This window comes from Ascaphus truei, chromosome 21 (assembly GCF_040206685.1).
Source record: "Ascaphus truei isolate aAscTru1 chromosome 21, aAscTru1.hap1, whole genome shotgun sequence".
Classification (NCBI taxonomy): Eukaryota; Metazoa; Chordata; class Amphibia; order Anura; family Ascaphidae; genus Ascaphus; species Ascaphus truei.
The window spans coordinates 5,642,432-5,663,544 of record NC_134503.1 but is presented as its reverse complement, the minus strand read 5'-3'; the positions used below and the strand labels follow the sequence as shown (position 1 = coordinate 5,663,544).

Here is a 21,113-nt window from a genome sequence, read left to right as displayed (position 1 = left end):
TTCATGCTTCAGTGCGCCCCCCCCCGGCTCACGGGCTTCATTAGTTTTCAAGAGCTTGTTAGTCAATTAATGCCGCTCTTTGTTTATTCTGAATAGGTAATAACCACCAGCTCAGGGTGTGCCAGAGGGCAAATCTGTCACACACACAGTGATAGTGATCCCAGAGACACAGCTCACACACACACACACACACACTAATAGTGATCCCAGAGACACACACACACACACTAATAGTGATCACAGAGACACAGCACACACACACACACACACACACACACACACACACACACACACACACACACACACACACACACACACACACACACACACACACACACACACGTGATCCCAGAGACACACACACACTAGTGATCCCAGTGACACAGCTCACTCTCTCTCTCACACACACACACACACACACACACACACACACACACACACACACACACACACACACACACACACACACACACACACACACACACACACACACACACACAAACACACTAATAGTGATCCCAGAGACACAGCTCTCTCTCTCACACACACACACACACACACACACACACACACACACACACACACACACACACACACACACAAAACACACACACACACACACACATACACATATATACACGCACCCACACCCCCCCTTCCATCTATCCTGAAGGATGTAATGCAGGTGGAGGGCCCAAGTGAAACTAATTTTGCGCACATATCCTGCAGTTTGCAGAATGTAATAGTCATTAAATGGTCAGCTGTGACGTGCACGCTGAGGGTGACAGTGGAACATACGCAGCCCGGTGATAGGAGAGCGGAGACTGAAACTGCAAAACGTCGCCCCAATTTCAGACCCACTGCCCCTCCTAACATAACTTGATTTCCTCACACATTCAGCACCAAGCAATCCGATCCCAGACCCAAAGAGCTCACGCTCCTTCGGAAATAATAACGGGGATCACCCTTTGAAAGGCGGATCGGCAGAGTGACGGGAGCTGCACGTTACTGCACAGTGGGCACAGCGTGGCATCGGGGAACGAGGACATGGGGACGGTACCTTGGCATACGCCATCAAGTCATTCCGACCCTGGAAACGGTTGTAAAACTCCGGCATCCTCCAAGGCGCGATGATCTGCAGAGATGGCAAACAAACTGTGTAAAGAAAGAGAAGCCACGGGAGAGGGGAAAGTTGTAAGGAGCCACCTGTGCTGAAGCTGGGACTGACTGAGCCACCTGTGCTGAAGCTGGGGTATCCTTACAGCCTGACCCGTTAGTGGCCCTTGAGGACTGGAGTTGGCCAGTCCTGATGAGGAAATAATGTAGCAAACTCACAGAAACAGGTAACAGTGCCGGTGAAGAGAGATGGGTTTTTGGGAAGCCATTGGGAGCCCAAATAAGTGGAGCCCAACGATGGCGCCCCAAACTATGCATCCCAGCCACATAGGGTCAGAATCGTGTCTCTCTAAAAAGCGGGTTCTCACGGACGTGGCTGTAGCCGCCCGTCCAGCACTGAAGGGTTCGAAACGTGTAGCCCCTCCTATTGCATAATGGTTTGTCTGTGAGAACATACACACACATGTTTAGGTTGTGGTGCGAGTTACCTTGACCTCAGGGTACAGGGCGTAGCAGGTCAGCTCAAATCGAATCTGGTCATTCCCCTGCAACAGAGGAAGAGAGCCGGTGAGAGAGGTGGACAGATGGACGCAAAACATGCCGCAAAGCAAGTAACGTGTGTGTGTTACATTGTGTCAATGCGAGGAGTGTCTCCCGTTACTATAGTCTAATAGAGAAAATAATAATAACTTTATTTCATATAGCGCTTTTCTCCCAATGGGACTCGAAACGCGTCACTATTACAGTATTGTGCAAGGGTGCGCAAACTGGGGGCGCGAGATTTTTCAACCTTCATGCACTTCATGATTTAGCAGCTATCAGATAATGTCCATTTATAAAAGGCACTTATGGCTGGGGTTTAAGAACCCAAACACTTTGAGGCTTAAGTTATTGTAAAGCTGCAGGGCCTGAAACAATGCAGGATGCAGGCATTACAGAGAACCAGAGCCACGGTTTCTGGTGAGTGGACCAAAAAGGACACAGAACTCAGTCCATGTCTCCCTCTAGTGGTCAGGCACTGATACTACCAACGACTTCCACCTGTAGCTAATAGGAACAAAGATTATTTATCAAAGTATTCCGGCTGAAAAACTGGGGCAATATTAGTGCAAAAAAACAGCGCTGCCTACATCAAAGAAAAAGGACTCATCGCTGTCAATTAGATTTTCTTTTCTTTATATGAAATCTACGTATTTGCAATTTGTAAGGCAGGCCTTTGATAAATAGCTGCCAAGGTATCGAAGTCTCTCTATGTCAACAGCGGGCAACTCCAGTACTGAAGGGCCACCACCAGGTAAGGTTTTCAGGATATCCCTGCTTCAGCACAGGTGGTTCAACGACTGAGCCACTGATTGAGCCACCTGTGCTGAAGCTGGGACTGATTGAGCCACCTGCGCTGAAGCAAGGACTGATTGAGCCACCTGTGCTGAAGCAGGGATATACTGAAAACCTGACCTGTTGGTGGCCCCTGATGACTGGAGTTGCCCCACCCCTGCGCTATGTGCTGAGAACGTAGACTGGAAACCAAAAGGCTGGTTTATCCACGAGGAATATCCGGTATCCACTGACCGGGTCACTTCATGTGTATCGTAGTGCTGGCGCCCCAGTGTGACAATAAGCACATTGCACGGGCTGAGAACGGAGGAACTGTCCCAGCTTCTCAGTGCTGAAGTCCACAAAGAAAATGATCTCCAAGCAGCTTGGGTATAAAGATGGAACTCGTCTGCAAACGCCAAGCGCTTCATTTCACATCAATCCTACAGTTTGCCTTTTACAGACATAGGGGCCTATTCTATAAACATCGATAACTAGCCCATCGAGGATTTTGAGCAGTTCCTGAACGATTTGGCAAGGTTTGCTATTCAGAAAGCGCCTATGACCTGCCAAACTCGTCCGGGACGTGCATCTCCCCGAGCGGTCTCGCTCCGGCTCAAACACACCGAGCGGGAGCTGAAACGCAGCTCCAACTCGCGTTTTTTTTATAACATCACCCTATTCCAGTACCTCCAATGAGATCGTCGAGGCTCTCAGCTAGCGAGCTCCGCGTCAATTACATCTCGCCACCCCAAGGGTGACGAGATGGGATGTGCGAGTAGGACTTAGAATTTATTTTTATTGCGTTGGATTGAAGCCGGGAGTCTCCGGAGCCGATACACATTAATGCCGGCTCCGGAGACCCCCGGCTTCCGTCCTATGTAATAGAAATACATTTACAGGCAGCTTCATTACCTTAGTGGCTAACCGCTAAGTTAATGAAGGGGTTAAACACTAGTGTCCCGTTTATTGGGGACAGCGGGGGTGGGTGAAGGTGGTATTTGGTTTCAGATTCTTTCTGAATACCGTGATAACACAAATGCCAAACCGTTCGAGATGGCAGCAAAGTTATCGAAGCTACAAGAATAGGCCTCATAATCTCAAATGTCCTCTTGATGTATTGTTTTTTCCCATAAACTTGTAATACTTTCTATTGCTACATAGTTACATAGTGGATGAGGTTGAAATAAGACATACGTCCATCAAGTTCAACCTATGCTAAATCTAGATACTTTTTCCTATATTTGTACTTACAGTATTTTGATCCAGAGGAAGGCAAACAAAAAACCCCAGTGACAAACCATCTAATGATCTCTCATAAGGGGAAAGATAAAATCCTTCCTGACTCCTTCCTTGCAGTTCGATGCTTAAGCAGTCTCAGTACATTTCCTTATGCGTTTTATTGTTACAAAGTTAATGAACTGGCTGTGGTTCTCTCTAATTTGAACACAAGGGATTTGTCATCTATGATTTTTGATGATTTATATGGAAATATAAAATTAAAAAAAAAAGAATGGGCTGCACTGAGTGCTTTCAATCGGATTCCACTATAAAAACAGTCTATTCACTGCTTCAAACCTAAAACGTCACTAGAAATGATCCCAGGGGTTAATAAAATGTCAATGTTACAGATCTTAATGTGCAAACCGTTAATCTCTGCAACGGCTGTGCCGATAGATAAAGAATTTGGCAAAAGAAAAGGATTCCAGGACTTTTGTACAATATGATCTTTTATTTTTGTTTAATGAGCTGCGATCATATTTATAATTGAGAAAACGGAGCCTTTCCGTGCCGCAGGGAGACGTGGATTTCCAGGCAGGACGTCTCGGCGAGATCCGGTGTTAAGCGCCATTCAGGTCAACGGCGGTTAACATGGGATGGTGCTGCCATACCTTAATGGAAGCTTAATCAATCCTGTTCTTACGCTAGGATTCAGGAAGCGCCGGCGCTGGGTAGTACCGCACAGCGATCCTGCGTCATATGCTATTGATTTAAATGGCAGAGAATGCTGCATCACAGCGCGCCAAGTGAATCTCCCCTTAGTGAGACATCTCCGTGGCTACCTATTAGATCAGGGGTCAACCACTCAGCCACTTGTGCTGCAGCCGGGATAGCCTGAAAACCTGACCTGTTGGTAGCCCTTGAGGACTGGAGTTGGCCGCCCCTGCATTAGATAGTCCTGTTTAGCAAGTTATTAGTGATAAATATTACAATGATAACATTTCCCCAGGCATTGACCATACAGATCTGGGTAGAAAGGTTGGTCTCTAGCACCATCTTGTGTAAATGGGTGGCATAACATCTAATATCCAAAAAGTGCATGCACCCCCGGGGTTGCTACCTATGGTTGTTTATTGCTCAATCTTCCAACATTTCGGACCCACGATGGACCTTTGTGTGCATACCCTGTTTGGACATTAGATATATACCGTATTATCCGCCGTGGCGAGTTGTTTCCCAAGAAATATTTTGCAGTCCTTTATTTTTGCTCTTAATTGTGCGTTTTCTGCCTAAATCAGTGACACACGACTTCCTTTCTCCCCTGAATTACAATTTGCAGGTTGTCTTACTTCGAAAATAATGAGGAGTCTTGGCAGCTAAATGTAATGTTTGTGCACAAGCGTCTTGTAGTATGGACCCAGATCCCCAGAGATCCGATAACGCAGCGCTAACAACGCGCCCTTATCAAAATCATTAACGGATGTTATTCTCCCCGAGTTGGACACATATCCACAAAGCTAAGGAAAATTTTAGGAAAATACCGTGGCTCAGGGAGAGGGGCAGAGGGGCAGAGGGGCAGTGGGGCAGAGGGGCAGAGGGGAAGAGGGGAAGAGGGGATGCTAGAGGCCCAAGTTGCTTATACAGTATATCACCATTAACACACCTTTATACAACTCGGGGAGACACACACCTGCACAAAAACTCGCTCAGCTGAGAAACATGCAACGTCATTTAAATATACTTTGCATATCCAAATGAGCGTATTTCCCAGGTGGCAACCAGAGCGGAGTTGCAAGAAACGGAAAGGTTTGTGCTAAAAAATTGCGGCTCGGGCTGTCTCTAATCCAGACTCTGAAATACGGGGTTTCATACAATATGTGGAGATATACCTGTGAACAAAAAGGGACACACCTAACACACCGGGCAAACATGCTCATTTGGATACGCAAAATAGATTGAAATGATTATATTTCCCAGCCGGTAACAGAGCTCCAGATCTGGGTCTCTGTATTTTGTTTTCTTGAGTAGAGAGGTATATTATTTCCCCAGATTTGTCTGGGGACCAGGACACTTCCCGTTTCCTACTGAATTACACCAGTCCGTTCCCAGATCTCTCCGATAACCACTTAAACAGACGGAACCTGTGATTCTGTCGTGCCGGGCCTGCGTTGTGTTATTATGCTCTACTTACTGCCAAAGATCCATGTCACCTAATAAATCATCAGACGTGTGTAAAAATGTCCCCCGCTTGGTTTGGAATTTTAGAACTTGGTGAAAGGTTTGTGCAGAAACATTTTGGGACATTTTCCCGATAAAAAAGAAAAACTTCCGTCGTGCTTTTTAAAAAAAAAAAAAAATAGTATAATTGAACATTCTCAGCATTAAGTGAAACCAGCCGTATAGCTTGGCAAGATATTGGGGATTTGATGACAAACTTCGATATACATAAAAAAAAAAAAAAATAGAATATAATTCAGCTAGAGGTGCTATGATCCTGCATCTAGATGTATACAACAACCAAACTGGATCAGCAGTCAAAAAGTAAATGAAAGAGAAATGAAAGACTTCCGTTTTGCTTTCGGTCCCACCAAGTCCCTTCTTTAAAAAAAAGCAGCAATACAGAGAAAAATCAGCGCACACGGGGAGAGGAAAAGTTAGCAGACACACACTGTTATATGTGCACAATAAAGCAACATTTCAAGGTCCCCTAGCCCTGTCGTCTGGCTTTTTTTTTTGATACATTACAGAAGAAATTTGGTGAGGCGGAAAGCAAAATGGAAGACCTTCATATTTTTTTTAAATTTTACTTTTTGACTGCTGACCCAGTATGTTTTTTGTAAACTTCGATATACAGCCAAAAAAATGTGCGATACCTGCTAATCGGGTTGGAACAGTATATTTTTGGGTTAATGCCGCCTTTCCATAAACCTCTGTATTGAGACCTTAAGGTTTTACGTTTGATACTGTAGCTCTCCAGAGAAAATGTGCTTATACATTTTGGGTTATTATGAAGGTGATAAACTGGCTGCAGTTTTCTGATAGAAAGTAAGGAAGTTGCTATCAGTTACATAGTTACATAGTTACATAGTTACACAGTAGATGAGGTTGAAAAATGACATATACGTACATCAAGTTTAACCTATGCTAAATTTAGACGACAGCTACCGTACTTTATTGATTTATAAAGGAATTTAGGAGCCCAATGCAACTTACCTCGTGCGCAAAGCATCGTGTGGTAACCAATGGTGGACTTACGTTTTTGCCACCCGTAGATTCGGGGGTGGCCCATCGCCCCAGCGTGGTGATGTAATGGCGACAAGTGACGCCGCGTTGTCATGGCAATGTATCATTTCACGTTGGGTCGCCATGACGACGCGACGCTGCAGGAGGGGACCCGCTCCAGAAAAGGTAAGGCTCACACACACACATTTTCTCCCCAAAATATTTACGCCACCCACAAATTGCCACTCAAGGCTACATCCTACTCAGCCTAATGGGAAACTGCTCCTGGGTGTAACCCTCCTAGTATTGATTGGGTAACTGGGGATTTTTAAACCTTCTAGTCCGTGCGTAAATGAGCAAGGCGCATGGGTATTACCTTGCCGGTGGCCCCGTGGGACACGTACTGTGCCCCCTCCCGCTTGGCGATCTCCACTTGTTTCCGGGCAATGCAGGGGCGAGCCAGCGATGTTCCCAGAAGGTAGCGGTCCTCATAGATGGCGTTGGCTTGGACTGCTGGCCAGATGAACTGTTCCACAAACTCCTGACGCATGTCCTCTATGTACACCTGTAGGCAAGACCAGGGTGAGGAGAGGACATCTCGTGCTGAAGGAGCCTGGGATTCACTCCGCATAGTGGGACACCAGCTCACACAAGGCCATAACTAAACCAACAATAAAAAGGACCCCCCACCCTCCCCCAGTAGGACCAGGTGATTTTGCTACCTTCTTAGCTCCAAGAGCCAGGGCCTTCTTCCGAGCCTCCTCGAAATCTTCATTCTGGCCAATGTTCGCCTAGCAGGGAAAACACAGGATAACATATAATTAGACACCTGTAAGAGATGTATTACACCTCCCACTGCATGGGCAGGAAAAGACTTCCTCTGGACGACCTGGAGGGCTCTTCAAGTCTTCTGGTTCTGCTCCCATTTTTAGGAATGTATTGAGGCCATTTGGGAGGCAAAAGAAGAAATGGGTTTATTTTGGGCCCGGTGTACCAAGGTATTCTGCTCCCCTCGTGCACTGTATGCACCAGTTTGCGATGTGGAGGTCTCGACCAGAGGAATTACCAGGTGCACATATTACAATTGGGAGTATAAAGTTCTGTGTCCGTGTGGTCTTATCTGGCAGAAGACCCTGCACGAGATAGATGGGGTTTGCAAACAAGCTTCTTGTGATACCATAGAGAGACAACAGAATGGTCCAGATGAAGTAAAGCACAGCGCTGATGCTTCTCTACCAAAGCAGATAACAGCAATCCCATCTGATCCCCAGGTGTAACCCTGGCAACATGGTGTTAACCAGTTCAATGCCATAGTGGTCTGTCTGCAACAAACTGCATTGACAGCATGCTCTTGCGTCTCCATCAATCAGCTCAATTGCAAACCATTAGTGGTATTAACCAGAAACTCCCTGAGTGACACCCACTCCCTCGTTAGATTCCTATGCAGGACGTGGGAAGCGATAGGAGTTTCGCAGGTTGTACAGAGAGCAGGGCTGCACATCCGAGGATATATTTGCATATACATTGAGGAAATGGTTATCAGAATTTCACGTATTTCCAGTTCCAATTCTTGGAAAGAAAGGTTTTCTGCTGTGTAAATTTTCCGTGTCATTTACTGCCCAAACCTCAGCTGTGTTGAAACACGCAGCGAGGAGTGAGGCGATTCCAGGAATCAGCAGAGGAAGTGAGCTTATTAAGGAAACCGCCTTGGGCATGCATGGCCAGCCTGTCGCTTATTAAATAAGAGGCAACAACTAAATTAATTGCTCGATTTATGTTGTCTTTTCCACCCTGTCGGCTAAAGGAAATGACAGGCAGCTAACAACTCCGCTTCCTCTTGGGAAACAGATACAGAGAGAAGACATGAGGGGAGGGAGGTCGGGGGGGTCTACAGCACACCGTATACTGAATGACAGGAGAGAGAGGGGGGGGAGAGAGGAGGCAGGGGGGGGGAGAGAGGAGGCAGGGGGGGGGAGAGAGGAGGCAGGGGGGGGGAGAGAGGAGGCAGGGGGGGGGAGAGAGGAGGCAGGGGGGGGGAGAGAGGAGGCAGGGGGGGGGAGAGAGGAGGCAGGGGGGGGAGAGAGGAGGCAGGGGGGGGAGAGAGGAGGCAGGGGGGGGAGAGAGGAGGCAGGGGGGGAGAGAGGAGGCAGGGGGGGGAGAGAGGAGGCAGGGGGGGGAGAGAGGAGACAGGGGGGGGGAGAGAGGAGGCAGGGGGGAGAGAGGAGGCAGGGGGGGGGAGAGAGGAGGCAGGGGGGGGGAGAGAGGAGGCAGGGGGGGGGAGAGAGGAGGCAGGGGGGGGGAGAGAGGAGGCAGGGGGGGGGAGAGAGGAGGCAGGGGGGGGGAGAGAGGAGGCAGGGGGGGGGAGAGAGGAGGCAGGGGGGGGAGAGAGGAGGCAGGGGGGGGAGAGAGGAGGCGGGGGGGAGAGAGGAGGCGGGGGGGGAGAGAGGAGGGGGGGGGAGAGAGGAGGCGGGGGGGAGAGAGGAGGGGGGGGGAGAGAGGAGGCGGGGGGGAGAGAGGAGGGGGGGGGAGAGAGGAGGCGGGGGGGAGAGAGGAGGCGGGGGGGGGGGAGAGAGGAGGCGGGGGGGGGGGAGAGAGGAGGCGGGGGGGGGGGAGAGAGGAGGCGGGGGGGGGGAGAGAGGAGGCGGGGGGGGGGAGAGAGGAGACGGGGGAGGGAGAGAGTAGGCGGGGGTGGTGGAGAGAGAGAAGAGGCGGGGGGGAGAGAGAAGAGGAGGAGGATGGGGGGGAGAGAGAAGAGGAGGAGGATGGGAGGGGAGAGAGAAGAGGGGGGAGAGACAGAGGAGGAGGGGGGAGAGATAGAGGAGGGGGGGAGAGAGGAGGAGGAGGGGGAGAGAGACAGAGGAGGAGGGGAGAGAGAAGAGTAGGGGGAGAGAGAGAAGAGGAGGGGGAGAGAGAGAAGAGGAGGGGGGAGAGAGTAGAGGAGGGGGAGAGAGAAGAGGAGGGAGGATAGAGAAGAGGGGGAGAGAGGGGAGGATGGGGGGAGAGAGAGGAGGATGGGGGGAGAGAGAGGAAGAGATGGGGGAGAGTGAGGAAGAGGATGGGGGACAGAGGAAGATGGAGGGAGAGATAGGAGGACGGTGGAGAGAGATGAGGAGTTGGGAGAGAGAGGGGCAGTGAGAGAGAGAGGGGAAGGGGGGGAGAGAGAGGTGGGGAGAAAGGGGAGGGGGGAGAGAGAGTGAGGGCGGGCGGGGAGAGAGAGGGGGCAGGGAGAGAGAGGGGGCAGAGAGAGGGGAAAAAGGGGAGAGGAGAGAAAAGGGGGGACGGGGGGTGAGAGAGGGGGAAATGGTAGGGAGAGAGAGGGAGAAGAGAAGGGGGAGAGAGGGGGACAGAGAGAGGGGGGGGACATAGGGGTGAGAGGGCTGGAGAGAGCAAGAATATACCCCAACCTCATAGAATTTGGGGGTCCGTCACTACATTATTTTGCTATTGTGCTGATCCGGGACACCGTGGATTACAGTTCCAGACCCCGGCGGCAGCAGAAACCCTTTATGCTAACCCAGGGGGGCTCAACTCCGGCCCTCAAGGGCCACCAACAGGTCAGGTTTTCGAAGACTGAGCCTCTGATTGAGCCACCTGTGCTGAAGCTGGGATATCCTGAAAACCTGACCTGTTGGAGGTGGGGGGGGGGGGAGGGGGCTTGAGGACTGCAGTTGAGCCCCCCTGTGCTAATACACAATGGTGACAAGCTGTGTGCAGACCCGTCTCAGACATGTGACTGTGCACACGTGATATTGGTATTTGCAGGGTCCATATGCAAACAATAGCAAATACAGTATAGGGTAACACAGGTGCAATAGGAGGGGAGGGGGGAGGGGGGTAGAAAGTAATCAGTGAATATAGCTAATCCTTGACCTGAAGAACTTACACACCAACAGCCTTAATCAATATGGCCAGACGCTGCGATCGCCCCAATACTTCCATTCAAGGCCCCGCTGTCAGCCCCCTCGTATTGCATACGGCCTGCGCGGTGAGTTGGAAGACCATTGGAACGGACGCAAGCACATTAGGGGCGTTAGGTGGTCGGGCGAGGGGGGGTTGTCGTTCTAGGCGATCGCTACCGAAAGGCTTTCCTACCAGATGCGGGGTTTCATGCGAGACTGAAATATTTGGGGAGGGAATTCTGGGGGACACGGAAGAGAAAGGGTGGAAGGCAGGAGGTAGAGGCGAAGAAATGCGCCGAGCTGATGATGCTTCAGTGAAGGTTCTCCTGCGCACGTGTTAAAATGTCATTAACTATGCCTCGTGCGTGCGCACTGGTTTCCGGTCAATGAAAAGACCTGGTGGGAATATTTTTATTGCCCTTCAAATCAAGCTCCATACAGTCTACATCAGGATTGGCCAATGCCAGCCCTCAAAGGCAAACAACGGGTCAGGTTTTGAGGATATCCCAGCTTCAGCACAGGTGGCTCAATAGGTCCCAGCTTCAGCGCAGGTGACAATCAGTGGCTTAGTCTTCGACTGAGCCACTTGTGCTGAAGCTGGGACTGACTGATATCCTGCAAACCTGACCTGTTGGTGGCCCTTGAGGACTGCCGTTGGCCACCCCTTGTCCTTTCACAGTTGTATTTACTTTAAACGAAATGTGCGGCTTTCCAGCCCAAGCTGTCCAGACAATGTGGCAGCAACTGGAGAGAGCGGCAACGTCCTCCATGCCACGTGGCTACTGTCAGACAGGCCACGGGTAACTGCTCGGAACAGCTCACCAGATAAGCGATGACTTCATAGCCCTGCTCCTTCAGCCACACGAGAATGCAGGAGGTGTCCAGACCCCCGCTGTAAGCCAAGACCACGGTGCCTTTCTGCTGCGACATGTTGCCTGTGGAGGAAAAAAGGCACAGGGTCACTCTCAGGCTCAGAGTCCCAAACCCACTGCAGGTTCCCCGAAAACTATACCGCGGGTGCAATGCCAGCCACCTCTCAACACCAACTGAGACCAGCCTAACCCTCCATTCATACAAAGGAGCTGGTACAGTGTGTGGGGGAGAGGTGGTACAGTGTGTGGGGGAGAGGAGGTACAGTGTGTGGGGGAGAGGTGGTACAGTGTGGGGGAGAGGAGGTACAGTGTGTGGGGGAGAGGTGGTACAGTGTGTGGGGGAGAGGTGGTACAGTGTGTGGGGGAGAGGAGGTACAGTGTGTGGGGGAGAGGTGGTACAGTGTGTGGGGGAGAGGTGGTACAGTGTGTGGGGGAGAGGTGGTACAGTGTGTGGGGGAGAGGTGGTACAGTGTGTGGGGGAGAGGTGGTACAGTGTGTGGGGGAGAGGTGGTACAGTGTGTGGGAAAGAGGTGGTACAATGTGTGGGGGAGAGGTGGTACAGTGTGTGGGGGAGAGGGGGTACAGTGTGTGGGGGAGAGGTGGTACAGTGTGTGGGGGAGAGGTGGTACAGTGTGTGGGGGAGAGGTGGTACAGTGTGTGGGGGAGAGGTGGTATAGTGTGTGGGGGAGAGGTGGTACAGTGTGTGGGGGAGAGGTGGTACAGTGTGTGGGGGAGAGGTGGTACAGTGTGTGGGGGAGAGGTGGTACAGTGTGTGGGGGAGAGGTGGTACAGTGTGTGGGAAAGAGGTGGTACAGTGTGTGGGGGAGAGGTGGTACAGTGTGTGGGGGAGAGGTGGTACAGTGTGTGGGGGAGAGGTGGTACAGTGTGTGGGGGAGAGGTGGTACAGTGTGTGGGGGAGAGGGGGTACAGTGTGTGGGGGAGAGGTGGTACAGTGTGTGGGGGAGAGGTGGTACAGTGTGTGGGGGAGAGGTGGTACAGTGTGTGGGGGAGAGGTGGTACAGTGTGTGGGGGAGAGGTGGTACAGTGTGTGGGGGAGAGGGGGTGGCATCATCTCCCCCCCCAAGCCTACAACACTGCATGCCTTTATGGGTACTGCTATGGAGATATTAGCGTTGACTGGGTAAGATCTCCATATTCCTCCTATTCAACCCCTCCATTGCCAAAGAGGGCAGGCAGCAGCAACATAAAGCATTGGGTTGCATTTGTCTTTGGCTCTGACAGGGTTAACTATGTGAACTTCCTCCTCTGAGACTGCAATAAGAAAGATTAACAAGATACTTACTAAAATCTTACAGAATTCCCATGCACTGTCTTCTCTTTATATCAGTAATCTGAGGCCAAATCCAATGAGGCCACGACAGATAATGTTTCCCCCCCCCGGACACAGAACAGGGGAAACCCTCTGGGGTCTTTGTGAACAGAGGCCATTGAAATAACAAACAGTGATCAATATTACCTATTGATTCCTTCTGTGACTCTGCAGCAACAGATCAATGAGTTCAGTAGGCAGTTATCCCGGTTCAGAGAGTGCACTGCAAAAACAAGAGGCATGGAAGCATGACATAACCCATTCACCCCGGGGGTTTACCATGGACCTCATCTTGCTCACTTAGAGAAGAGTCCATCAGCACTTCCATATGTCTCATAAAGCATCATGGAGCCTGATGAAGGCTCTTAAATATCATACAGTGTGCAAATGTCCCAATTCTGGATAATGGATAAGCAAACGAGCCCATTAGGTGGTTCGTCCACTAGGCAGGAGGTATCCATAAGCATGTGTTGGCTGACAGCCCTTACTATGTCCCCTGCCATTTATTAGGGTACCCATTATTGCACGGATATCCATGAAGCTTTGACATGTGGCCTATACGACTCCAAGTAGTTCCTCGTTAAAAGTGCAGTGACAAAGTATACAGATTTGTTTCAATCTCAATTGCAAATCACACACATATACAGACAAGTCGGCTTGTCCGATCTACATAGGTGGACTCCATCAAGGTTTTTTAAGCGAGACGACTACCCAAAGGTTTCAATGCGGTGAGCATATGAGGCTAACGCCCAAATGCATCACAGAGCAGGTGGGGTTTAAGTGATTCCTTGACAGCTTGGAAGGTGGGAGCTTTCCAAAGGTCGATAGGAAGGTTGTTACAAAGGCTGCACCTTTCTGAATGGCAGGGGAGCACCGAGCAGGGCATTGTTGGCTGATCTGAATGGTCTGGTTGGCTGATATGGAGGTATGTGTTCCAACAATAACAAACAATGTAACTGCATGTCACAACGAGGGTTTGACACCGTTCTGGTTTCCCAACCCCTACGAGGATTAATCTTCAACAGATACGTGATGGCATTCCTACCATCATAATGAGAAATGGGCACAATGGTTAAAGGTCCATGCATATAGGTTCAAGGTGCTTGCCAAACCATGAACATTACTTGGCTATAAATATCATTTATGGGTAAGATATTGGCAATCTATGGTGAACTGCGCACAATCGGGGGAATATCTTGTGAGCACACATTTTAACCTCTTAACTCTTCGTCACTCTTCATATAAGGGTGCTGACCACCTAATGCCAGAGTATTGATGATTTGGTAGATGGTGCTTTACCAGTAAGTGCTCTAGTGTATAAGAACAATACATTCAGAGTATAGTCCCAATGTCCATAATAACTGTATAATAACAGAGATCACCCAAAGGAGATTAAGGGACCTAGTGGTGCCCACCTGGCTACCACAAAGATTGGTCACCTGGTGATTACCTACCCATAGGGTTAGAGCAATAAAACAGCAGGCACTGAGAAGGTAAACACAGAGGGGCTGATGCCCTTTACCTGGCAGTGACATCCAGACAGGGAAAAACTCTACAGCGTGCAATCCTCAATGGTAGAGACCAGGATATGTAGAAGGAAAGGAGCTTCCGCATCAGTGGGTCAAACATAGACAGGGCAACTCCAGATGTAGTAACATTGTGTTTATTGCACTTTATAAAGTCCTGTTGGATGACGCATGTTTGTGTGTTTCCTACACCTTCTTTGCCACGCTGATTGTGTTTATTGCACAATGTTACTACATCTGGAGTTGCCCTATGTATGTTTGACCCACTGATGCGGAAGCTGAGCTCCTTTCCTTCTACATATCCTGATCTCTACAGAATGCCAGACCCGGTTGCTCTTTAATTGTACGATCCGCTTCACAATGGAAGGCTGCAACCGTCCCCGCTGTGATGAGACACAAAGGTCGAAGTAGCGGTCGGTAAACACGTTTTCTGGGCGTGCCCGTGTCTGACCCAGCCCACGCCGTGTGAAACAGCAGGCACCATCTTAAATGGATCCGTGTTCAAGTGGATAACATGCAAGAAGTGATGCACTATGAGTGTCGATTTGCATGTCATTACCCAGAATCCCCGACTGCAGTGGAAGTACTGTATGATGTGTGGTTATGGGGTAAGGAAGTGTCTGGGGAACGTATCAGACGTGGCTGTGTTTATACATGTTCTTTATCATTACTGCTCAACTTCACTAACACACACTGATAGGCACAAGCATGCGAATACACACAGACACACAAAGGCCCTGATACGCATAGTTTAAAGGTGGAGACACTGATATATACTGTACAATGACAGGCACAGATTTGAACACTCAGACACAGAGAAACATGTTTATATCCAGTAATGGCTAAACCTGTAAGTGTGCTTTTCTGCTTCCGTGCGTGCTACGCCCTGATCATGTATCACCTCTTGCCACATAGGGACTTTCCTTTGCTTGAAAGGGAAGAGGAAATAAAAAATATATATTATTGTTTTGCTGGGAGGCCCTTTCCGTGCAGTATTTTGCTGCCGATGAAATGAGCCGTGGGGGCTGCTACTTGAACCCCTCTGGTAGTCTAGGGGTTAAAGTCGTTTACCAGTGATCATTTGTATTTGTTTAAGCGATGACATCTTATGAGAGCTCTGCTTCATTAGATTAACACAGTCTCACATCCTCCCTTTCCGCTTCTGGATTTGCTAGAACAATAAGCAGAGAAAGGTCCCAACATGTTGCAGGCGCTGGCACCGGAGGGAGTCACTTTAGGAAGATGTGGGTGATGCAGACGCTGGCACCAGAGGGAGTCACTTTAGGAAGATGTGGGTGATGCAGATGCTGGCACCGGAGGGATTCACTTTAGGAAGATGGGTGACCGCACTAGACAGAATAGCAAAACAGCATGCCCCATAGAAACATAGAATGTGACAGGAGATTAGAACCCAATCGATTCTGCACATTTCCCTATCTGCTGTAACACCTCGGACCCAATTTGATCATTGGCTTTCTTTAGTATTTAGGATAGCGCTGTGTCTACCCCAAGCATGTTTGACTTCTCTGTGAGCCATAGGTGCCCAAGTATAGACCTTGCACTCACACCACCGCTACGTCTGGGTGAGAAGAGGCTGGTCCGGAGCTCCGGAACGCTGGCGTGATTCTGCTCCTGTCGCACCCTCGCACATTTCTGTAGCCTGGAGGAGGATTGATCACGCGAGGGTTGTTGGCAGGACGAGGACAGGGAGGCAGTGATGCATGAAAGAGTACAAACCCCTCATTAGAAACGGGCAGCTGCATTGGATTCCAGGTCCAGAGGCACCACACATTATCCAGCCAAGGGTGGGGTCACCGGACATGGGTTCGGTAACGGCAGCGCTGCCGCATGATAAGGAAGTGTAGTAAGGTGTGTGATTGTGTGAGGATAAGGAGTGGGTCGGTGGGTGGGTGGGTGAGTGGGTACAGGTGGGTGGGTGAGTGGGTACAGGTGGGTGGGTGGGTGACTACCTTTCAGGAGAAATCTATTCAGAAACTTCCTGGTCAGGAGTGGATTCTTTACTCAATCAGTCCCAGCTTCAGCACAGGTGGCTCAATCAGTGTCTCAGCCGAAGACTGAGTCACTGATTGAGCCACCTGTGCTGAAGCAGGGATATCCTGACAACCTGACCTGTTGGGGGGTCTTGAGGACTGGATGTGAGATGAGAACCCCTGGCTGAGAGGTACATCCATCCAGTACCAACAGAGGAACTACATTGCTACCTATATATAAGTGCAGCATGTCGGGAGGTCTGCTCTGGCAGAGGAACGTTTCAAGGTGCCACGGTCACCCGCAGACTCCCTAAAAATGAGTATGCCGTAATCATTGGGGTTTTTACAGGGGGGGAAATGATGTGAAAGAACCCAGCTTTACATAAGGAAATATAGCAGGAAAAGGCATGTGACCGCCTCCAAATCAGTATCAAGCACCAACATTAATAATCACAATCATATTAATACTGTATCAATAATAAAAAAAGCGCGAGAACCCAGTGCTTCTAAACTTCCCCCACAAAAGGAGCCCCGGCTGTAATATGAAGCAGTACAAAGTATGACTGCTGCAGCCTTTCTAACCAGCTGCAGTTTATTTAACTTAAGAGGACAGACGTCAGAAATGCATTCTTGTGTGTTTTCAAAAAAATGGTAACATTCAACCTCCACTGTCTTCCCCACCAGCACCATTAGAAAAACACCAGGAAGGGTTCACCGTCTGGTTATTACCGTGGCTTAGAAATGCAGAACACATTTCAACAGAGAGAACACACGGTCACAATGTTACTGTGATGCTCTGCAGAATTAATAGGCTGTAGCTCAATTTTCCCTGCAAAGTTTGAAAACTATAGGGATGCTCAACAGTATGCTATTATATAGTGTATAGTGCGCCTTTACTGCCCTTCTCCTGTGAGGGTGATGTTTGTGACGGGCTCCACAGGTTCTAATTTGACATGAATGGGCGACACCATATTCAGAGGGGTTTCCGTGAAAACAGAAATACAGGGGACTTCCTTTTTATTCCTGGGCTCCTCCGAGCCCCCGTTACGAGTCCTGGCTCATGGCTACAGCCACCAACTGACTCCATAACCAGAGCGACCGCCAGAATGGCTTTTACAATCCTTAAACTCAACATGTTCTGAGCAGCCTCCTCCATATTATTAGGGGAAGCCTCAGACAGGCCAGGGGGTTGAAATCTCTTAGTAATTACAAATCCCACTTGGGGTGCATTTGCATGTCTCAGACAAGTCTGCTCCCCCCCACCCCCACGTCTTTCCCCATTATCGCTTAGCAAACAGTGCTTCCACTGCAGCCAGGGATTCTGGGTAAAAGACGGAGGCAAACCCCGGAACAGAAAGTGGTCCTCTGAGTGATCTCACTTTCTCGGGTGAGAATAAAACTGGAGGGGGACACACAGCAGCAGCTGATGGCAGTGCTTATTGTACTGGTCCTGGGAGGGAGAGGCGCTGCTGGTTTGCAGACTTGCCTTCCCACACTAGCTGGATGAGTGAGCGAAAAAAAACAAAGCTCGGTGCCTCTGTCTGTCACATGCAGACACACGGTGTGATGCCTTCCAGACACAAGTGGCCACGTATGGCCCCTCGGACGTGGAGGGAATCTAAAAGCAACGTGAGTTGATATTTCAGGCCATCACACAACATGAAAATGTGAAGAACTCTGGCGACAGGAGACACGGAATCCGTCCTGCTTGCTTACACTGGGGACTGCTACACAAACAACAAGTGCACGGAGAGCAAAGGTGTGTCAGGACTTCCAATGATCTGATTGACTGGCACACTCGCACGGGGCTGAAGGAGCGGCTCAGCGAGTAAAGACACTGACAGAACAGTGACACCGAGGTAGAAGCAGGGGAGCCTGGGTCAAATCCTTTGAGACCTTTGGCATGTCACTTTATCTCTCTGTGCTTCAGGCGCCACAAACATAGATTGTAAGCTCAACTGGGCAGGGAGTTTGTCTGTAATATTCCTATGTGCTGCGTACCGCGCGCTATACTGTAATTGTGACGCACGCTATACTGTAATTGTGACGCGCGCTATACTGTAATTGTGACGCGTGAATTCCATTGGGAGAGACGCACTATATTAAATAAAATGTATTATTATTACTCAACAACTCGGGTAAAATATGCAGAGTAAGCAGTGAAGTTGCTGACTTGTTACAAAAGGAGACTTGTATTTATTCCCACGTATGTAACTCTTTCTTGGCGTGCCAAGGGGAAAGCACCCAGACATGGGCCCCTCTAGAAAAAAAGACAAACAAAAAGGCGGTTGATGAACCTATATGAGATTTCCTCAATGACAAAGGTTTTGGAGGACTTGCAAAGGACTGAAAGCTCGTAGACTTCCAATGGTGACACATATCTGTCATGTTAATGCAATAAAAACATCATTACTAGCTGTCAACTATAGCTTTCAATACGTAGAACATTACATCTTTAATGGAAAGGAATAAGTAAATACAACAGATCGGTCTTTAAAACAAACGAACTGTAGGAGAAAGTACTCGTCCTTATTCTCCCTACAGGTCCCCTATATGTCAATAGAGAGCTGCATGTGACACCTGACTTCTCGGTCTAATAATAACCAAGGTTCTTATGTTAAATTGTTAAGTTATTGCTGGAGGGGCGTGGAAGTAACACGCTTTACTTGTAATGCCTGGAAAGGATTTGTTACGATCAGCAAAACTCCATCAACCTCATTGCACGTTCCAACACAAACGCAATTATTAGCAGAAAACAATAGGGGGTTCCTGCTTCTTACTGTAACATCAGCAACAGAACTTAGCATAGATATGAATGGGTTCTCCATTAATGCCAACATTATTCTGGATTCAGGCTGCTGAGCAAAATGTTACTTTTTCCTGCTGCTCACATCCAACATGGCATCCCTCACTCAAATGTGACAATACTGTGCATACAGCTGCTGCACTTCAGCACTCCTGTGGTGGAACAGAACCCATTGCAGGGCAGTCCCTGGGACTCTGCCTGCTAATAATAATGCATTATTCAAAGTTAAGGGATGTCTCCTTATGGGAAGCACACATCTGATGTCCCCAGCATATTAAACCACGGAAATGGTAATACGTGATTCTCTGTGTATTGTAAAACAAAAATACTATCCCTCCCCATATACTTAGAATTTAGTATATTTTCAGTGTGAGCAGATAAGAGCTGCACATGTCTATTTAACACCTGTTTGTTTGCAAGATATGAGCACTGTTATGTATCATGCACCAAGTCCAGGCATGCTGCCCCAAAAAGAGAATTAGGGGGGGGTGGGGGAAGAGAGAGAGGGGGGTGAGAAGGGAGACAGAGAGGGGGATAAGAGAGAGAGGGGGGATAAAAGAGGGAGGGAGGAGAAGAGAGGGAGGGGGGGAGAAGAGAGGGAGGGGGGAGAAGAGAGGGAGGGGGGGAGAAGAGAGGGAGGGGGGGAGAAGAGAGGGAGGGGGGGAGAAGAGAGGGAGGGGGGGGGGAGAAGAGAGGGAGGGGGGGGGGGAAGAGAGGGAGGGGGGGGGGAAGAGAGGGAGGGGGGGGGGAGAAGAGAGGGAGGGGGGGGGAGAAGAGAGGGAGGGGGGGGGAGAAGAGAGGGAGGGGGGGAGAAGAGAGGGAGGGGGGGAGAAGGGAGACAGAGAGGGGGGATAAGAGAGAGGGGGGAGAAGAGAGGGAGGGGAAGAAGGGAGACAGAGAGGGGGGAGAAGAGAGAGAGGGGGGAGAAGAGAGGGAGGGGGGGAGAAGGGAGACAGAGAGGGGGAAAAGAGAGAGAGGGGGGGGAGAAGAGAGGGGAGAGAGAGGGGGGCAGGGGAGAAGAGAGAGAGGGGGGGCAGGGGAGAAGAGAGAGAGGGGGGGAGAGAGGGGGGGAAGACACCTGTTTGTTTGTAAGATAACAGTGCTGATATGTATCATGCACCAAGTCCATGCATGCTACCCCAAAAAGAGAATTAGGGGGGGTGAATGAGAGGGGGGGGGGGAGAGTGAGAGGGCGGGAAGAGGAGAGAGAGAGGTGGGGGGAAGAGAGAAACAGAATGTATTAATGGGTGAGAGGACAAGGAAGAGAGGATATAAAAAAAGACGTACGTAGTAACTGGTGACTGGATGAGAGCAGGGGGGACAGGGAGCTATGGCACATAGGAAGAGGGGAGCCGCAAACATTTGAGAGGCAGGCAGGGGGTAAAGGGAGAGAGCAGGGGGTAAAGGGAGAGAGCAGGGGGTAAAGGGAGAGCGCAGGGGGTAAAGGGAGAGGGCAGGGGGTAAAGGGAGAGGGCAGGGGGTAAAGGAAGGGGTAAAGGGAGAGCAGGGGGTAAAGGAAGGGGTAAAGGGAGAGCGCAGGGGGGCAGTGACTGAGGAATGGCAGTAAGGCACAATAGATGCAGCAGGTGCAGTGACAGAGGAGAGACACGCAGGGAAGGTGCAAGCAGGAGATCCAGCCAGGGAATAGAGGCAGTGACAGAGGGGAGCAGGAGAGAGGGCAGAGGGGACAGTGACTGGAGGGGGTGACATGCAGGAAGAGGGGGGCAGGTACTCACAGTACTCGGTGCTCTCCGTGCAGTACCAGATACTCTGCAGCTTCTCTATATATACCCAGCACAGGGTGGGGAGAGCAGGG

The 21,113-nt window shown here is 49.8% G+C and overlaps 1 protein-coding gene across 1 annotated transcript in view; it reads right to left on the bottom strand.

Annotated features, from left to right (window-relative positions):
• ASS1 (argininosuccinate synthase 1) overlaps positions 1-21,113 on the bottom strand; it is a 58,356-nt gene extending 37,243 nt beyond the window's left edge. The window contains 7 exon segments of the mRNA XM_075578692.1: positions 1,061-1,135; positions 1,605-1,661; positions 7,250-7,438; positions 7,596-7,664; positions 11,595-11,707; positions 13,122-13,197; positions 21,034-21,113. Coding sequence (XP_075434807.1) covers positions 1,061-1,135; positions 1,605-1,661; positions 7,250-7,438; positions 7,596-7,664; positions 11,595-11,702 — 498 coding nt within the window. The 5' untranslated portion in view covers positions 11,703-11,707; positions 13,122-13,197; positions 21,034-21,113.